The 15,019-nt window shown below is 50.2% G+C and overlaps 5 protein-coding genes across 5 annotated transcripts; 1 reads left to right on the forward strand and 4 right to left on the reverse strand.

Moving 5' to 3' along the window:
- Window positions 1-140: 140 nt before the first annotated feature.
- BDQ94DRAFT_184696 (DUF747-domain-containing protein) lies at window positions 141-5,418 on the forward strand (the record flags this gene model as incomplete). The annotated part of the gene is made up of 7 exons (XM_026774705.1): window positions 141-442; window positions 500-768; window positions 949-1,211; window positions 1,279-1,669; window positions 2,136-2,149; window positions 2,189-2,414; window positions 2,445-5,418. 7 exons carry the CDS (start codon window positions 141-143, stop codon window positions 5,354-5,356), a joined length of 4,377 nt encoding a protein of 1,458 aa, XP_026629525.1. The 3' UTR covers window positions 5,357-5,418.
- A 530-nt stretch (window positions 5,419-5,948) lies between these two features.
- BDQ94DRAFT_167399 (putative salicylate hydroxylase) lies at window positions 5,949-7,394 on the reverse strand (the record flags this gene model as incomplete). Its single annotated transcript, XM_026770801.1, has 5 exons — window positions 5,949-5,992; window positions 6,048-6,379; window positions 6,429-7,164; window positions 7,219-7,276; window positions 7,329-7,394. 5 exons carry the CDS (start codon window positions 7,392-7,394, stop codon window positions 5,949-5,951), a joined length of 1,236 nt encoding a protein of 411 aa, XP_026629526.1.
- Window positions 7,395-8,472: 1,078 nt separating this feature from the next.
- BDQ94DRAFT_137908 (uncharacterized protein) lies at window positions 8,473-9,052 on the reverse strand. The gene is made up of 2 exons (XM_026765146.1): window positions 8,682-9,052; window positions 8,473-8,542 (listed from the first exon to the last, which is right to left on the reverse strand). Exon 1 carries the CDS (start codon window positions 8,997-8,999, stop codon window positions 8,694-8,696), a length of 306 nt encoding a protein of 101 aa, XP_026629527.1. The 5' UTR covers window positions 9,000-9,052; the 3' UTR covers window positions 8,473-8,542; window positions 8,682-8,693.
- Window positions 9,053-10,914: 1,862 nt separating this feature from the next.
- Window positions 10,915-13,256, reverse strand: BDQ94DRAFT_137911 (uncharacterized protein). The gene is made up of 2 exons (XM_026765147.1): window positions 12,641-13,256; window positions 10,915-12,577 (listed from the first exon to the last, which is right to left on the reverse strand). The coding sequence occupies exons 1-2, from the start codon at window positions 12,698-12,700 to the stop codon at window positions 11,279-11,281; spliced, it is 1,359 nt and encodes a 452-aa protein (XP_026629528.1). The 5' UTR covers window positions 12,701-13,256; the 3' UTR covers window positions 10,915-11,278.
- Window positions 13,257-14,084: 828 nt separating this feature from the next.
- BDQ94DRAFT_137914 (uncharacterized protein) lies at window positions 14,085-14,988 on the reverse strand. Its single transcript, XM_026765148.1, has one exon. It carries the CDS (start codon window positions 14,803-14,805, stop codon window positions 14,473-14,475), a length of 333 nt encoding a protein of 110 aa, XP_026629529.1. The 5' UTR covers window positions 14,806-14,988; the 3' UTR covers window positions 14,085-14,472.
- Window positions 14,989-15,019: the final 31 nt, after the last annotated feature.

The raw sequence follows: 15,019 nt of genomic DNA on the forward strand, positions 1-15,019 counted from the left end.
ATACTTTGACAGGGGTGCTTGTTAGCTATAGCCGTTATAAAGCCAACCGCTGTTCGCTTCTGTTAGGCCCCTTTTCTCATTCTTTGTTGATCGTATCCAGCAGCATCCACCCGTTTCCTGAGGTAGTTAGAATATATTCAATGGCTCTCAGACCATGCAAAGTTATTGTCGCGGGAGGCGGTGTTGCCGGGCTTTCTCTGGCACTTATGCTGGAGAAGCATGGCATTGACTTTTTGCTTTTAGAAGCATACCCAGATGTCGTGGCTGCTGTTGGCGCTGGCATTGCCCTAGCTCCCAATGGCCTTCGTCTTATTGAACAGTTGGGTTGCTATGAGGATTTGCAGAAATGTTCGGCAGGCGCTGACCAAGTTCACTTTCGGAAGCCTGATGGAGAGATACTCTGGGGGATGGACGAAGGATTGGCTGAGGCGTGTATTGAGAAGTGTGTCCCTCGTGCTTTCTCCCTCAAGTGTTGAATGATTTGCTTACCAGATGACAGGCATGGGTATACTTATGCCTGGATGGACAGGAAGTCTCTCCTAGAGGTTTTGTACAACAACATTGCGAACAAATCGAAGATTTTGCCTGGCAAGCGTGTGGCCAGCGTCACACATACCGACGAAGGTGTTGATGTTGTCACAACTGATGGGTCAACGTACTCTGCCGATATTATCGTTGGAACGGACGGTACCCACTCCAAGTTGAGGCAGGAAATGGCTAGGTACGCCAAAGACCTTGGGCTGAGCAAGGATTATGCGGAAGAAGACAGTCAGTTGAACATCGCTCTTGTTTTCCCATGGATAGGATGTGATATTCTCTAACCGATCTGGCATAATGCAGAGGTTGCTGCCGCTTACAGTTGTATCTTTGGAATGTCTGATCCCGTCCCAGGCTTCCCCAGTCGCTCACTTGAATTCGTGACGAACGAAGGGTTTTCATATGTGCTAGGCGCTGGTCCTGCTGACCGCGTCTATTGGTTCCTGATGAAGAAGATGAAGCAGACATACTATGGCGCTGACATCCCCCGATTCACTGAAGAAGATAAGCAGCGCACGCTCCAAGAGCACTGGAATGACCAGGTCACGCCAGATGTTCGCCTGTCTGATCTCTGCGAGCGTCAGTTGAGCACAATATATACACCCATGCCAGAGTTTGTCTACAAGAAATGGCACCTGGGAAGGATTATTACCATTGGAGACGCTTGCCACAAGGTGAGGAGACCAAACCCCCTGCTATCCGCGTCATACTGTGACTAACTAGTAGATGATATCGATACAGGTCCTCCCTATTACCGCGCAAGGGGGCAATCAGGCTTTAGAGAGCGCCGCGGCTGTGGTAAATGGTTTGATGACAGCGTTATCGCAGGCTTCGGGCTCAGGCCCGCTCTCCCAGGCGGAGATTCAGTCGATGTTCGAGCGAGTGCAGGACATCCGCGAGCCGCGCACCTTTGATATTATCAAAACCACTCATCAACGACAGAAGTTGGATTCAATGGATACTCCGGAGCTGAAAGAGTTTCTGCTTACTAAGTATGCAAGGCTGATGCCAGGAGCATTGTGGAAACGATGGGCGGATACATTTACCCCGGCCGTGTCTTTGAATATGCTCGATCTGCCTGCTAGACCGAAGAGTGTTCCCTTTGACGATGAGGCCCTGAGAAATGCAGGAAGCAATAATGCTCTAGCGGCACACCTGTAGTTAGATTACAATGTGAATGGCACTAGTTACTCCGTACTAGTTAATGACATGACAACTTTGCTGTTTCATCGATCTCGGCCTTAGGGATTAAATCCGAAGACCGAAAAGAAGGATGGGGATGACAGGCTGCTGACCGCCTTGGGGTTCCGGGGATCGCAGGCAAAGCCTCCAGGGTCTCCTTCTGGTTTTCACGATAAGCAACTTCGTCGCTGCGAAAGACTACTTTAGATTTCTGCATACCTAACAAGGGCAGGGTATTATTTGGATCCAATTGACAGCCTGCAGTTTTACCCACAGCATGATCTCGAATCCTCCTTAATCTTCGGTCCGCTGGTCGCGTTGCGCAGTTAGCCAGCTCGGCACTATCATCCACCCCTACCACCGTGGCCTCGCCTTCTTCCCAACCCCCGCCGACTAATCCCTCGAGGCTCTTTCAGATAATGACACCAGCGTTAATACCCAATTAGCGCTGCTATAGAATGGTCAATAGTCAGTGATATCAGTCATGGACGAACTACCCGGCCATCTCAATCAGCGAGCATCAGACACTATCGCCCATGTTGCCGCACCGGGCGGACAGGAAGCGCCAGTATCTCCCCGGAAGAGAGAACATGAGAGCGGCATGGATCATGAGAGTCATAGCTTAGGGATTGAGAAGCTTCAGCAAAGCAGACCGATGGAATCGCGTCCCGCGGATAACGAGGACCGTGCCAACGGTATATTAAGCCGGAATATGCAACGTGGAGGATCAGCGACATCGGATACCATGAATACTGGGGAGCGGAGCAATAGGGAGGAGGCTGTACACCGGTTTGGTGCGCTTGTCAGCGACCACGAACTAAATAGGTTCCCCAGCCAACCCACAGTGAACGGCGACCAGAAAAGCGGTCAGCCTGCACTTCCATCAGACCAGGCCCTAGGGATGGTCTTCGAACACTCGTTGGAGGGTGCGGACAGTGCAGATCATCGTACGACACCGAGAACCTCCTTAGTGGATGTTTTTGAAGGTCCCGACGTGGCTTCCGTCTTCCATCAGTGGTCGCGAAACACATCACCTGTCAGGAACCAAGATAAGGAGCAGGAGCGGGTAGTGAAGCTATCTCCGGCCAGGATGCAGGAACTCGCATCATCCCCTCAGTCTATTCCTTATCGTGCAGCACCCCCGGAATCAGACCGCGGTCGACGTGCAGTGTCAGATGGCATGCATGCAGCGATCTCCCCATCGCAGCCTGACCAATCTGCAACTCTTCTACCGAGCGAGCAGAAAGTAACCGGCGATAGCGTTCCCAAACTTCGTCCCAACAAAGATCTTGCCATCGACGTCTCTGCTGCAACGGCAGCCAAGCAACCTGTTCGGAGTCGGCCGCAAGGCTCTCGGGCTGTTTCTACTCCCAATTCGCGACGGCAAACCATGCCGACGACTAGTGAACGACTGACGCAGACCTGGACATCTCGGGGGAAACAAGAGCGCGCTTCTCTCAGCCGAGAGTCAGATGGAAAGCACCTTACCCCGTCGCCACACATCACTGGCACTGAGCCTGCTCTACCGTCCCCTATGCCCCCAACCATTCCTCTCCCTCCGTTGTCTGTTCCGACATACCTACAATTAGAACTGGCCTCAGGTCGGCCGTCTCCACTATACATTCATCGCTCTGCAATGAGCGATTTTCCATATGAATCTTCTCGAGTCAAGCTTGAACGCCTAATGAACTTTTTGATGTTGCCTCCCGCATTGGAACGGGTTCTCTGGTTCGGTATATTAGCGTGTCTCGATTCCTGGTTGCATACGTTTACCATTCTTCCTCTTCGTTTTGTCAAAGCATTGTACATTCTCTTGGAGTCTTGGGCTGTCAATCTCGGCGTTGAGTTTCGTTATGTGACAGGGTTCATTTTCAAAGGTGTTGGGCGAGTGTGGCGGAGGCGACTCCGAGCATCATCGACGGACGAGTCTTCGAAAATCGCTGACCCTGGGAGGTCCACCTCTGAGAAGCAGGAGAACGGGTCAGTGGAACGAGAATCTCGCAATCGGGCCACAGAACCGCGCAAGCGTCATCATAAGCACCGGCGGCAGAAGAGCATCCCATCGGCTTTGATGCCAGATGACAAGGCTGACATCCTTAAAGGACTGCTCATCATAGCTACCTGCTGCGTGTTAATGCGCTTCGATGCAAGTCGGATGTATCACTGGATCCGAGGACAGGCTGCGATCAAACTTTATGTTATCTACAATGTGCTAGAGGTCAGCGATCGGCTATTCGCTGCCATTGGACAAGACGTGCTTGAGTGTTTGTTTTCGCGCGAAGCTCTCGAGCGTCGCCCGGACGGACGCAGCAAGGTCTTCCGACCATTCGGACTGTTTTTGCTGGCATTGGCATATACAGTCATTCACGCAACGGCCCTCTTTTATCAGGTGATGACCTTGAACGTCGCGGTGAATTCGTATTCGAACGCGCTTATTACTCTGCTGCTCTCGAACCAGTTTGTCGAGATCAAGTCCACAGTCTTCAAGAAATTCGAGAAGGAAAATTTGTTCCAACTTCTCTGCGCAGATGTGGTTGAACGTTTCCAGCTCTGGTTGATGCTTACCATCATCGCATCGCGCAACCTTGTCGAGACCGGAGCGTTCAACGCCCTTGGTAGCTTGAGTTTCAGTCTTGGAGGATACACATCCACGGGGACAAACAGCACGCCCCTATCGACTCCTCCCCGGACCTCCTCATCCATCCTGCCACAGGCCTTTACCATTGTGCCATCATCCATCATTGCGTCCTTTAGTCAGGTGAACACGTATTTGCCGACACTCGCACAGGTCTTAGGGCCGTTCCTGGTTGTTTTAGGGTCGGAAATGCTAGTGGATTGGCTAAAACATGCCTATATTGGCAAATTCAACAACACACGACCAGCCATCTACGGGCGGTTCCTGGATATCCTGGCGAAAGACTACTACACCAACGCCTTTGCAGACCAGAACCTGACCCGCCGTTTAGGTTTGCCGGTGATTCCACTATCTTGCCTCTTCTTCCGAGTCTCCGTCCAAACATACCAGATGTTCATCACAGCCTTGCTTCCTCAACAGCCCTCCTCCACAGCGGTAGAGGCCACCACCCTATCCGCTATTCACAGCCAGTATGTGCCGGCTCCAATGCCCTCACCACCTCCATTGACGCTACGAAACTTCATCCCGACGTCAACCGCATACGCGGGTGCCTTCTTCCGCCAGCTTCTAGCCAACACCATGCCGTCACCAGCCCAATCAGTATACATCTTCACCATAGTCCTCATCTTAACGGGCTTCGTGGTACTCCTAATCCTGAAGCTTCTTCTGGGCATGGTCTTGCTAGCGTACGCACGTTCTCGGTACAAGGCGATGAAGCTGCGCGAATCATCCAGTCAAGCCAATGCCTCATCTGCAGCACCTGCCGATGAATCCAACGGGACAGCCCCCCGTGGACGAGCATTTGCAGTTGAGGGCAGCCGACGATTTGGCGGATGGGGCGTGGTTGAGGTTAACGATGATCATCGACGATGGATCTATGCGGATGACCCTGAGGGACTGCGGCGGCTGAAGGCCAAAGAAGAGAAAGACAAGAATACCAAGGAGGACCTGAACATGGATCATGTCCAACGATATGAGATGGTGGCCAAGAGGATCTGGTAGACGGTGAATATAGATATTTTTGTAATTAGCTTATGTACATCCTAGGAGTAATAATTCTTACACTGTACTTGAGTGAGATCCTACCTCTCTGTGTAACGGGTTACCAGTCACCCGCTGTATTCTAGCCAGGCTATCCCTGTCCGGACCATCCTAAGTCACGTTTCACTTCTTATCCGCCAGAAATCGATCGTCCCCTCTAATTTTCTGTGCTTTTGTCCCGTGTAAACCCTTCCTCATCAGAAAAGCAATGGTTTAATTCAGAGATCCACCATAAAGTTGTGCTTTTTGTCTTGTCTACGTCAGCTCATACAGGTCATGAGCCATTGCAAGTTCCTAGCAACTGCACGACAGCGCCCCTTCACATCGTCCGTAAATTTAAAATTCAGAAAAATAAAGTAAAGAAGAGGAAGAGGTTCATATGTGCATTCTATATGCATGATGGTAAGTATGTACAGTGATTCATAAAAGTATATGATAATCGCTAATTGAAACGTTGATGAGAACGCCAGGGCTAAAAGTGTTAATCAATCCCAATCATGTTGAAGAAGGAACGTGTTTCTTATGTGCATGTGATATTACTGGAAATCACAGATCACAGGTGGTGCCGCAGTTCGGACACGTGGTTGCCATGGAGTTCTGGTTTTTGTTAGCATATCTTGCCATAGGTAGGTAGATGGCGACAGCAGCTTACCGTTCCATGCATCCAGAGCTGCCTTCTCAGCATCCCATCCCCAGAGGAACTTCTGGGTTTCCAGGTCTGTCCACCGGTCGGGGTTTGATCCGCTCTTCAGGGAAGAACGGAACTGTTCGTCACGCGCGCGTTGCTCCGGGCCATCGGGCAGGTGGAGCGTGATGCGGTTCTCCGACCCAGATTGCTGGACGGTGTCTGCGCGAGGCTTGCGGGACTTCTCGTACGCTTTGAGTGCAAGAGGGATTTCATCCCGGGAAGAGATAGTGGAGAGCAGGACACCGAGGGCAGCAGCGTCTTCGACAGCCTGGGCAGCACCTTGAGCAACATATGGCCTAGAAGACGTTAGTGCTAGCCAGATTGTCTAAAATGAAGGATGCTTACAGCATTGGGTGGCAGGCGTCACCGATGAGGGCCACGGAACCCCTAATCCAGGTCTTCAGTGGAGCGTGAAGGCACAGCTTCCATTCTAGGACTTCATCGTCCGGTACCAGGTCGATAAGCTTCGTCACACGCCGGTCCCAGCCCTTGTAGTTGTCGACCATGGCCTGCTTGGAACCCTTGGTCGTCCACGACTCCTCGACACCATGGCTGTCTGGATGAAGCAGGACAACATTGTACAAATCATGGTTGCGCACTGGATAAGCGATGACATGACGGCCAGGTCCGAGCCACCGAGTGGCTTGTGGCTCATCAACCAGTGCCTTCAGCTCAGGGTCGTTCTCTAGAGCACTACGGGGCAGCATAATCCGGTAGGCTGCGTCGCCCGTAGGAATGGCGACAGATGCTTCTTCCAGCAAATGATCGCGGAGAGCAGACTTGATGCCGTCAGCCGCAATCACGATGTCTCCTTTAACAATAGTGCCGTTGGCCAATTGCACTGCGGCATGGTCGAATTGAACTCCAGTGACGGTCGAGTTCACGCGCAGCTCCACATTCGACAGCGCCAGCGCCTTTTCGATGAGGGCGTTGTGGAGGTCTGCGCGGTGAATGACAGTCTGTTGGCCGTAGGTCTTGTTCACTGGCAAGGTGCCAAGCATGCTGCCATCCTCCCACCGTCTTACATGAATGTGCTCGAGGGCAACATCCTGGGCGTGGATCAAAGGGGAGACGCCCCACCCTGAGTCATATCATCAGATGGGGTTGAGTAACAGGAGAAGTAAGGGGCGCTTACGGTCAAACAGTGTCAGCATATTCGGTGAGACTTGAATACCAGCACCAACTTCCATGAGCTACGAGAGGTCGGTCAGCACTATGTATCATGGCATGGAGTGGTATACGCACCTTGGGAGCGGACTCGAGGATGGTAACATGATGTCCTCGCAGACCCAGGGTCAGGGCCGCAGCCATGCCGCCAATGCCTGATTTCATTAGTTACCTGCTTCATTCGCTATCAAATCTATGAGATAGATGTCCTACCGGCACTATATGGTAACGTCAGTAACAATACATAGTCTCAGATGACAGGATGGTTTGAACTTACCCAACCACAATCACCTGCAGAGGAGTCTTTGCTTGCTCCATATTCGCGAATGAATCCAAAAGGTCTGACAGAGGTTGGATTACAAGAAAATGGAAACCAAAGTGATAAAGGAAGCGGAAAAGAGGGCCGGAGTTATAAGAAAAAAATAAAAGATTTAAAAATTTGGGGAAAAATTCGGAGGTCCTAGGCTAAGGGCAAATTTGGGCCGTACAATATCCGTGGATAAATGAGGGTTCGCCACTCAGGTACGGGAGTTCATTGAAAACACTGATAGATTGATGAGACTGACAATAACAATAGCAACAACAGAGAAAGTCAAGATGGGCAAGCATGTTCCTGATAAATAATTCCAGAGTCAGGCTCAGACTTCGGTTGTCCTTACTCCCTCCAGCCGGAAATGACGGCAGGACGCGAACCCCCCCAGATCGCTTCTCCACCGAGGGAAGCAAGACCAGACCAGCCCTCCACAACCCCGGTGAGTATAGGTCAGACCAGAAGCGCATCATTGGACCAATATTGAGACCTGGATGGCTAGTAAAGGAGGAGGAGCAGGCCAACCATCCGCGAGGGTCATGTCGACCCCGGAAGTGGTGGGCGCGAGGCTCCACCTGATACTAAGGATGCATGATGTCAAATTAGTGCGCTGCATTGTGTACAGGAGGTTAGTAAGACCGGAATCTTAGTCTTCTCGTTGAGCTGCAAGGCAGGCCAGCGAAGGCGCTGAGGCAGAAAACGGGCAAATGGCCAAACGGTTTTCCTGGGGAGCCAATCACGGGGCATGATTTGAGATTGCAAACAATGCAAAGCCGGCTGTTCGCCCGCCTTCATTTGCCGGCCTCCAAAATTGCTGGCTCACGCCGCCTTTTCTCCACTGTTTCCGTCTTCGCTTCTCTCGCCCTCGCGCGGCAAACGCCTGGCCCTCCCATTGCCGATTGCCCTTCCATAATGCCTTTGTTCCAGACTACAATCATCCTCTACTCCTGATACTCCGACCATCTACTCGGTGGGTTGAACGGTAGGATCGTCATCTCCTCTCCTCCTCCTCCTTCCTTTTCAATCTCTCTCTGATACCTGCTGTGCTGTCCTTTGCCGGTCTTACGAGATGATTGCCGAGCTGAAATGCAACGCTCAGCCGAAGCTGAAACTACTGTTAGGTGATGAGCTGCCTAGTGCATACCATATGCAACCCACGCATGAGGAGCGCCCTCTAGCTTTACACTATTGTTCTCGAAGCCTACCCCATGAGGCAGTGTGATGAGTTTGTCTCCAACGGATACGAGGAATGTGTAACCTGGAATTTGTGTTTTGCGTCTGTTGCAGATGCTCTTAACGCCCCGAAGACCTGACCGATATCGGACTGTAGACCGCAAACATCTTGGTTGGGATCCGACTTGACAATTGATAACGAGATTTCTAAGGTGGGGGGGTAGGGTAAATTGGGTCGACTCCCTGCTCAATCCTCTTGATATCATTTAGATAACAACTTGCTCACCATAGACGACCTTGCAGTACCTGCATCCAGAACTAGGTCTATCCCTGCCGTCCAGCGCCAGGGCATCGGTCGGCAAGCTGCGGAAACAACAACAGCCGCGTAAACGTGCTTGACTGTTCCGCCCAAAGTTTATAGTCACCGACCCACCAATCATACTATTGTTGATGCCTCTTCCAGAATAATCTCCTGCACATTGCTTTGTCCATTAACTCGGCATGACCTGGTAGACTACCAACCGCCAACTGAGGTCGCCAACTGCAGGGAGATCATCTTTGAAAACGAAGTAGCTCACAGTCCTTGCATGAGCCAATGGGAACCTCACTTGCTGCATAGCTCATACTAACTATATAGATTCACCAGCCCCATTCTTCCATTCCCTTACACAGGCACGGCTTCTATACTTACCTCTCCATCTAGGGAGCAGGTAAGGTGGGATTGTCATTGCTGTTGAAAGGCTACAAAGCCATCAACAATATGATACTCTCCTCATCTTCAGAGGCAATATAATGCCCTTTGACCGCAAACCCCTACGTCGCAGCTTTGTCCTCCTTCTGTATTCTCACTGGCCTAATGGAGGTGCAAAGCTATTGACATTCATAGTCCATGTCCCAGAGAGTAATACATGCTCATGTAAGTGACCGGATTTTTCCAATTAGCAATCACCTACTTTGGTATGTGATAACATAGTCTACCCAGCCTGTTCAAAACCAAATGCGGCAATCACCGAAGCCTATAAGACAATACACCAAGGCAGTATTAATCTCATTGATAGGAAATACATATTATATCACTGGAAGATGACAACTAGCCACTACCAGCCTAGTTATAGAGAGTAAGATTACAAGGATATCATACCAAGCACTACAAGTAGCACCATACGCCCAACTCAAAGCCACGACAGCACCACTACCTATGTACCTCCTACAAATAGTATAGTAGTGACAACAGGTATGAATCGCCGTATATCCATCCCGTTTTAATCCAGCTAAACGAGTTCCCCCTTCATCCAAGGGACAAAGAAGCCCAAGAGTATACCGGCAACACACCAGCCGAAGTACTTACTTCCACCACCACATAGTAGCCCCACTAACCCACTACTCTGCAGTATTCCTGTCACTAGACTACGACTACTGGTAAATCCTAGTCCATAAACCATGAACCCCACCTCTCGACTGGCCAAAAAATCACAAACCGATAGGCAGGTCTATCAGATCCAAAATTGAGGCCAAACTCAGTCAAGTCTCATTATTTGTTTCTTTCCCTTTTAAACTGAAGTAGTAATGGCAGTAACTACTGGCAGCCTATACTATCTATATATTCCATACATACTAGGAAACTTCCAGTTTCTTGCCCGGTTAGCTCTTCCCCCACTTGTCGGAGAATGATAGATCTGGAATTACCCATACACTATAGTTACCGGGATATAACGATCAGTTGTACCCTAGGAAAGTATTCATAACTCGCGATGATGATATGGAACAATCTTATCACCATTGTGTAATATTTTGATTACTATTAGTTTTATCGTCGTCGTAAGAAGATGGGCACTACTATACGAGATACAGCTCTTCTCAGGCATTGTATTAGCATGAATGAGAAAGAGAAGTGCGCAATCTGATGATACAGTAAGCACTGAGCCATCTCTACCAAACTCTTTGAGAGTTTTGTATCGGAAGAAATATAGGAGGAAACTCAGTCTACTGTAAGTGTTACTATCATCCGGCTTTTATCCTTCCCAGGGGCTTAGTAGTACTAGTAATAGCAGGAGATGCTTTCCATTGTTGTGTCCTATCGGTGGGCTAGGATAGGCCTGTTCTGGGAATCGCGGTAATTACTACTGAGTACTGGAAAACATAAACTCAAACAGACACTCAAGATGAATGCAAATTCACTATGTATAGTATGAACTTCCATTTTCAGTATGAACTTTTCACTTATGTCAAGTGTTCCATGGTAGACTGTCACAGTCCGAGTATATGCATCTTGAAAAAAAAAATATATCAACATCAGAGGCATTCTACATGCATAAGGAGTGGTATCAAACGCCAAATGTGCAATTGTATCATGTCAAATGATAGTCAGGAGAAAGACACAAACCACCACCGATCATAGGTCAAAGAATGAAGAAACTTCGCTAATTCTAATTGCGCCAAGCAAATATCCATCCTGTCGTAATGTTATCCGAAATCGCAGTATACAATATTATATACATGTCGTAAAGTGTCGATCTGTCGTTAAGAAAATATAGAGGTGTAGAAATCAAGCAGTGAACATCAAACGCAAACGGCTGGATCGCTTCTTCTTCTCCTTCGGCTTAGGTTCTATGTCCGAATAACGCGATTCGGCTCTGGAAGGTGCGTATGAGGGCGCTCTGGACGGTGCCTTCGATGGCGCTTTCGAGAAAACTTTGGAAGGTGCCCTCGAGCTGACGTGCGACTCTGGTCGGTGGTTGGCACGAGATCCTTCACGATGGCTGCGCGACCGACGAGATTTGCGAGATGATGCCATCGACTGCTCATCGTCGTCGAACTTGAATCGCGGGTCCCGCGACATTCGTGCCGTAGTCACATCAATGCCTGACATTGCTGCTGCTTTAGGTGTGATGAACTCTCCATCGACGGACGTGCCAACGCTGTCGGCCTCGGCGTCCGCTACGCCCCGCCGCCACATTTCGACAGTGCTTAGACATTCGGTGTTAAACTCCATCATGTCATCCATGCCAGGATCTTCCTCGGGAGCCGCCGCTGCCCTCATAGGGCTGTTGGGAGTAGCGGTGGTGGCGTTCTGGATCTGCTTGACAATCTTGTAGCCACCAAACATGACAATCGTGACTCCGATACCAACACCCGCTGCGATCAAGAATTGTGGGCTTGCAAGCAGGGCGAAGACTGTTGGGGCCGCAGCCTTGAGGGTTGAAAGCGCAGATGGGGCCATCTTTGTGGCTATGTTGCTGATCTCGGCCAAGGTGAGAGCTACAGCAGCCATGGCATCTGGATTCTTCTGAAGATGTGCAATAGTGGCGGTCGCAGTATGTTGCATGCAGTCAGCTTCCTCTAGGAGCCACTGCGCCCGATCCACAAGAGTATTTAGTTCCGGATTCTCAATTCTTTGGAGCTGGTTTTGTGGTTCGGGGGGTGGTGGTACTGTCTCTAGGGCCGAAGGGTGGAAGTCGCCGTATGCTAGGTCCATGTCGACATGAGCATCGGACTTGGAGCGGCTGGTGGTTGGTCGCTCTGGACCACGCATGGCGACGTCATGGGTATGACGGCGGACCATTTCCCCTGGTCGAACACCATAAGGATCGGCATAAGGGTCCTGCCATTGCACATTTTCTTCATAGACCGAAGGTTCACGAGCGTAGTGGCTGCGGCCTGAATGGTGTCGGGAACGGCTCCTTCGAGAGGATGCGACTGAAGGCGCATCATCGATATGGTAGTTCTCAAGAGCCCTCAGTGCCTCCTTCTCGGCAATCTTGGCGTTCCGTTCAGACTGAAATTGAGCTTTGCGCTCGCGATAGGCATTCTTGGCTTGACTGAACACGCCGAACAGGTGCTTGCTCTATGATCCGTCATATGTCAGTATCGCATGTCAGTGTACGGGGAAGTATGATCGTATACGTACCGTGCTCACCACCTTACCGGACTTGTCAATCACAGCGATCGTTTCGCCCAGAGGAGCCATGATGACTGTTGGATATATGTGTGCTTCTTATTCTGTCACTTGATCAGAGTGAACGATGTCAATTGACTCCGTTCTTGCTTGTGAAATGTTGCCCAGTGGACATTCAAATAGGATCAAGCATCGATAAAATGATGGGTTGGCGTTCCACAAAATCCCGAGCGTAAGACCAGCGGTGTAGCGCAACCAGGCGAAAGTGTATAAAAATGGAATAATATCGACACTAGTCGAGTCGCGGTGGAGATTTGGCCCGATCTCAAAGTTTTCCAGACCAGAGATCGTGGTCCAGGCCTTAATGACGACACAAATTATTGAGAAAGCAGAGACCTGGATATCGCAGATATATAACTGCGCTGATGGCGAATTTTAAAAGTGGTGCCTGGTGTCAAGGTTCATCGTTCAGCTGTGGTGGTTTTTCGGAATTATATGAAGAGGAATCACGATAAGCTGCGGAAAGGTCCGGTACGATGCAACCAACAGTAACTAGTAGCTAGCATGCAGGCGGATGACCACGCCACAGAGGAGATTTCCACGCTGACAGGTAAGGGCAGCGAAATAGAGTACAGAGAAGGTACAAGGAACAGAAATATGAGGGGGCTGGGGGGTCTAAAAGGACGCAGGACCGGCCCCGGCGCCTAAGATGGGCATAAAGCAACGAACAGGGGGGAAGTATCCGCCTTGCCAATGCAAACCGGTTGGGTGTCGATGAAGCTGGGAACAAGGCAACAAAATGCGCCAAAAAGATGGATTTCTTAGATCTGAATGGCTGCACGGATCCGTGGGGACTGTGTTGCTGTCACCGCACGATCCAACGGAGGGGATGCTCCATTGGCGGGGGAGGCGCTTGGGTACTGACGTGGGAGGACCGGAAGTTGGAACGACTTCTTGGGAGGTGCCTTGGGTGTACCTGACGAAGGATGCAGGGAGACGGCAGCACAAGTCCTAGTTGGATGCCTGAAGACCCTCTCAGCCTTAAGGGAGGAAAAGAGCATGGATCATCACTGCATCTCCTGAAAGAATTTGACCAAAGCATGACTGAGAGGGACGTGGGAGGGACAGGGGAGGTACCCGTATCTACTTAGTCCGGAGTGGAACTATCGCTACTACTACTGACAACTGGATTGCCTAATTGGGAAGTCCCCGATTGTTGGGTGGAGGGAAGAGGGGGTGCCTGGTGACTCAGGGAAGAACGGCTGGTGCCTGAGGACAGACGGCAGGAATGGCGGTGATGTTGCTGCCCATGATTGGTTGTACCTGCACCGCCACTGTGGCTGGTGCATTATCCACTGAGGAATGTCCACGGATTTCCCGGTCAGTAACACCGTATCATACTAGATTGTTATATTATTTACCATACGCACTCCCTACTACTTCTTCTACTCCTACTTACTGCTACTACTTGTAGTAAATACCTCAAAGCTATGGAGTATAGGCAGCAGCTACTTCTCGATACTATGGTCGCATTTCTCACGCACTAGTAGCTGGCTGGCTGAGCTTTAGTGACAATCGCCACAAACTCACAGCATGTTATAATTAAAATAGATGAAGATCGATTTGCTCCTTTCTCGTCCAGCGCCTAGTTTCCGCTTATCCCTTTGGTGCACACGATTCAATAGAACGAGCTAAAATTTTTCCGTAACCCTTGTCAAGAGCTGAACACCTTTTGATTCTGTCGAGCCAACTAACGGGCTTCGACAGCTCGTTCTTTATCTCCCTCTGCAACCAGTCGTTGATAGTCAGCGCGCTGGTTAAACCAAGTGCGTCAGGACGCGTTATCAAATCCCGACCTCCCACGTTATGTATCTAGTTCGGCTGTCGCAATCTGTGGTCACACCTTTACCCCTTAATTCAGACAGTCTCCTATAAATGCCACTTCCTTCATCCGAACACGCAGATGACTTCATCATTAAAGCCAACGTGGACTTGTTGAATGCATATTCATGAATCATGTCGCAGTGCGATACTGAAACCTTGATAGCAAGTCTGCTTTTAGAACCTAGGTTAGTCATTCCTTGTGTTCCCATATTCGAACTCCAGCATCCCTGCTGGGTACCCCAGAGGCCAGAAAGAAATGCCATGTAAGCCTGGGAAATGGACCCCTCGCTCATTGACTGCAGGGATAGACGTTGCTGGAAGCATCCCAACTATGAACAACCACAGCCAGGTGAGTGCGGAAAAAGAGTTAACAAGTGGATGTTCTGTTCCGATACACTTTGCACCGCCACAGTTGGGGGACGCCCCACCTGGCTGGGGCCATCAGTTTCCTTATCCTGTGATTGGCCCACCTGGACAACCTTCACCGGGTCGATCACGACATCTCTG

This window comes from Aspergillus welwitschiae (genome assembly GCF_003344945.1).
Source record: "Aspergillus welwitschiae strain CBS 139.54b unplaced genomic scaffold BDQ94scaffold_6, whole genome shotgun sequence".
NCBI lineage: Eukaryota > Fungi > Ascomycota > Eurotiomycetes > Eurotiales > Aspergillaceae > Aspergillus > Aspergillus welwitschiae.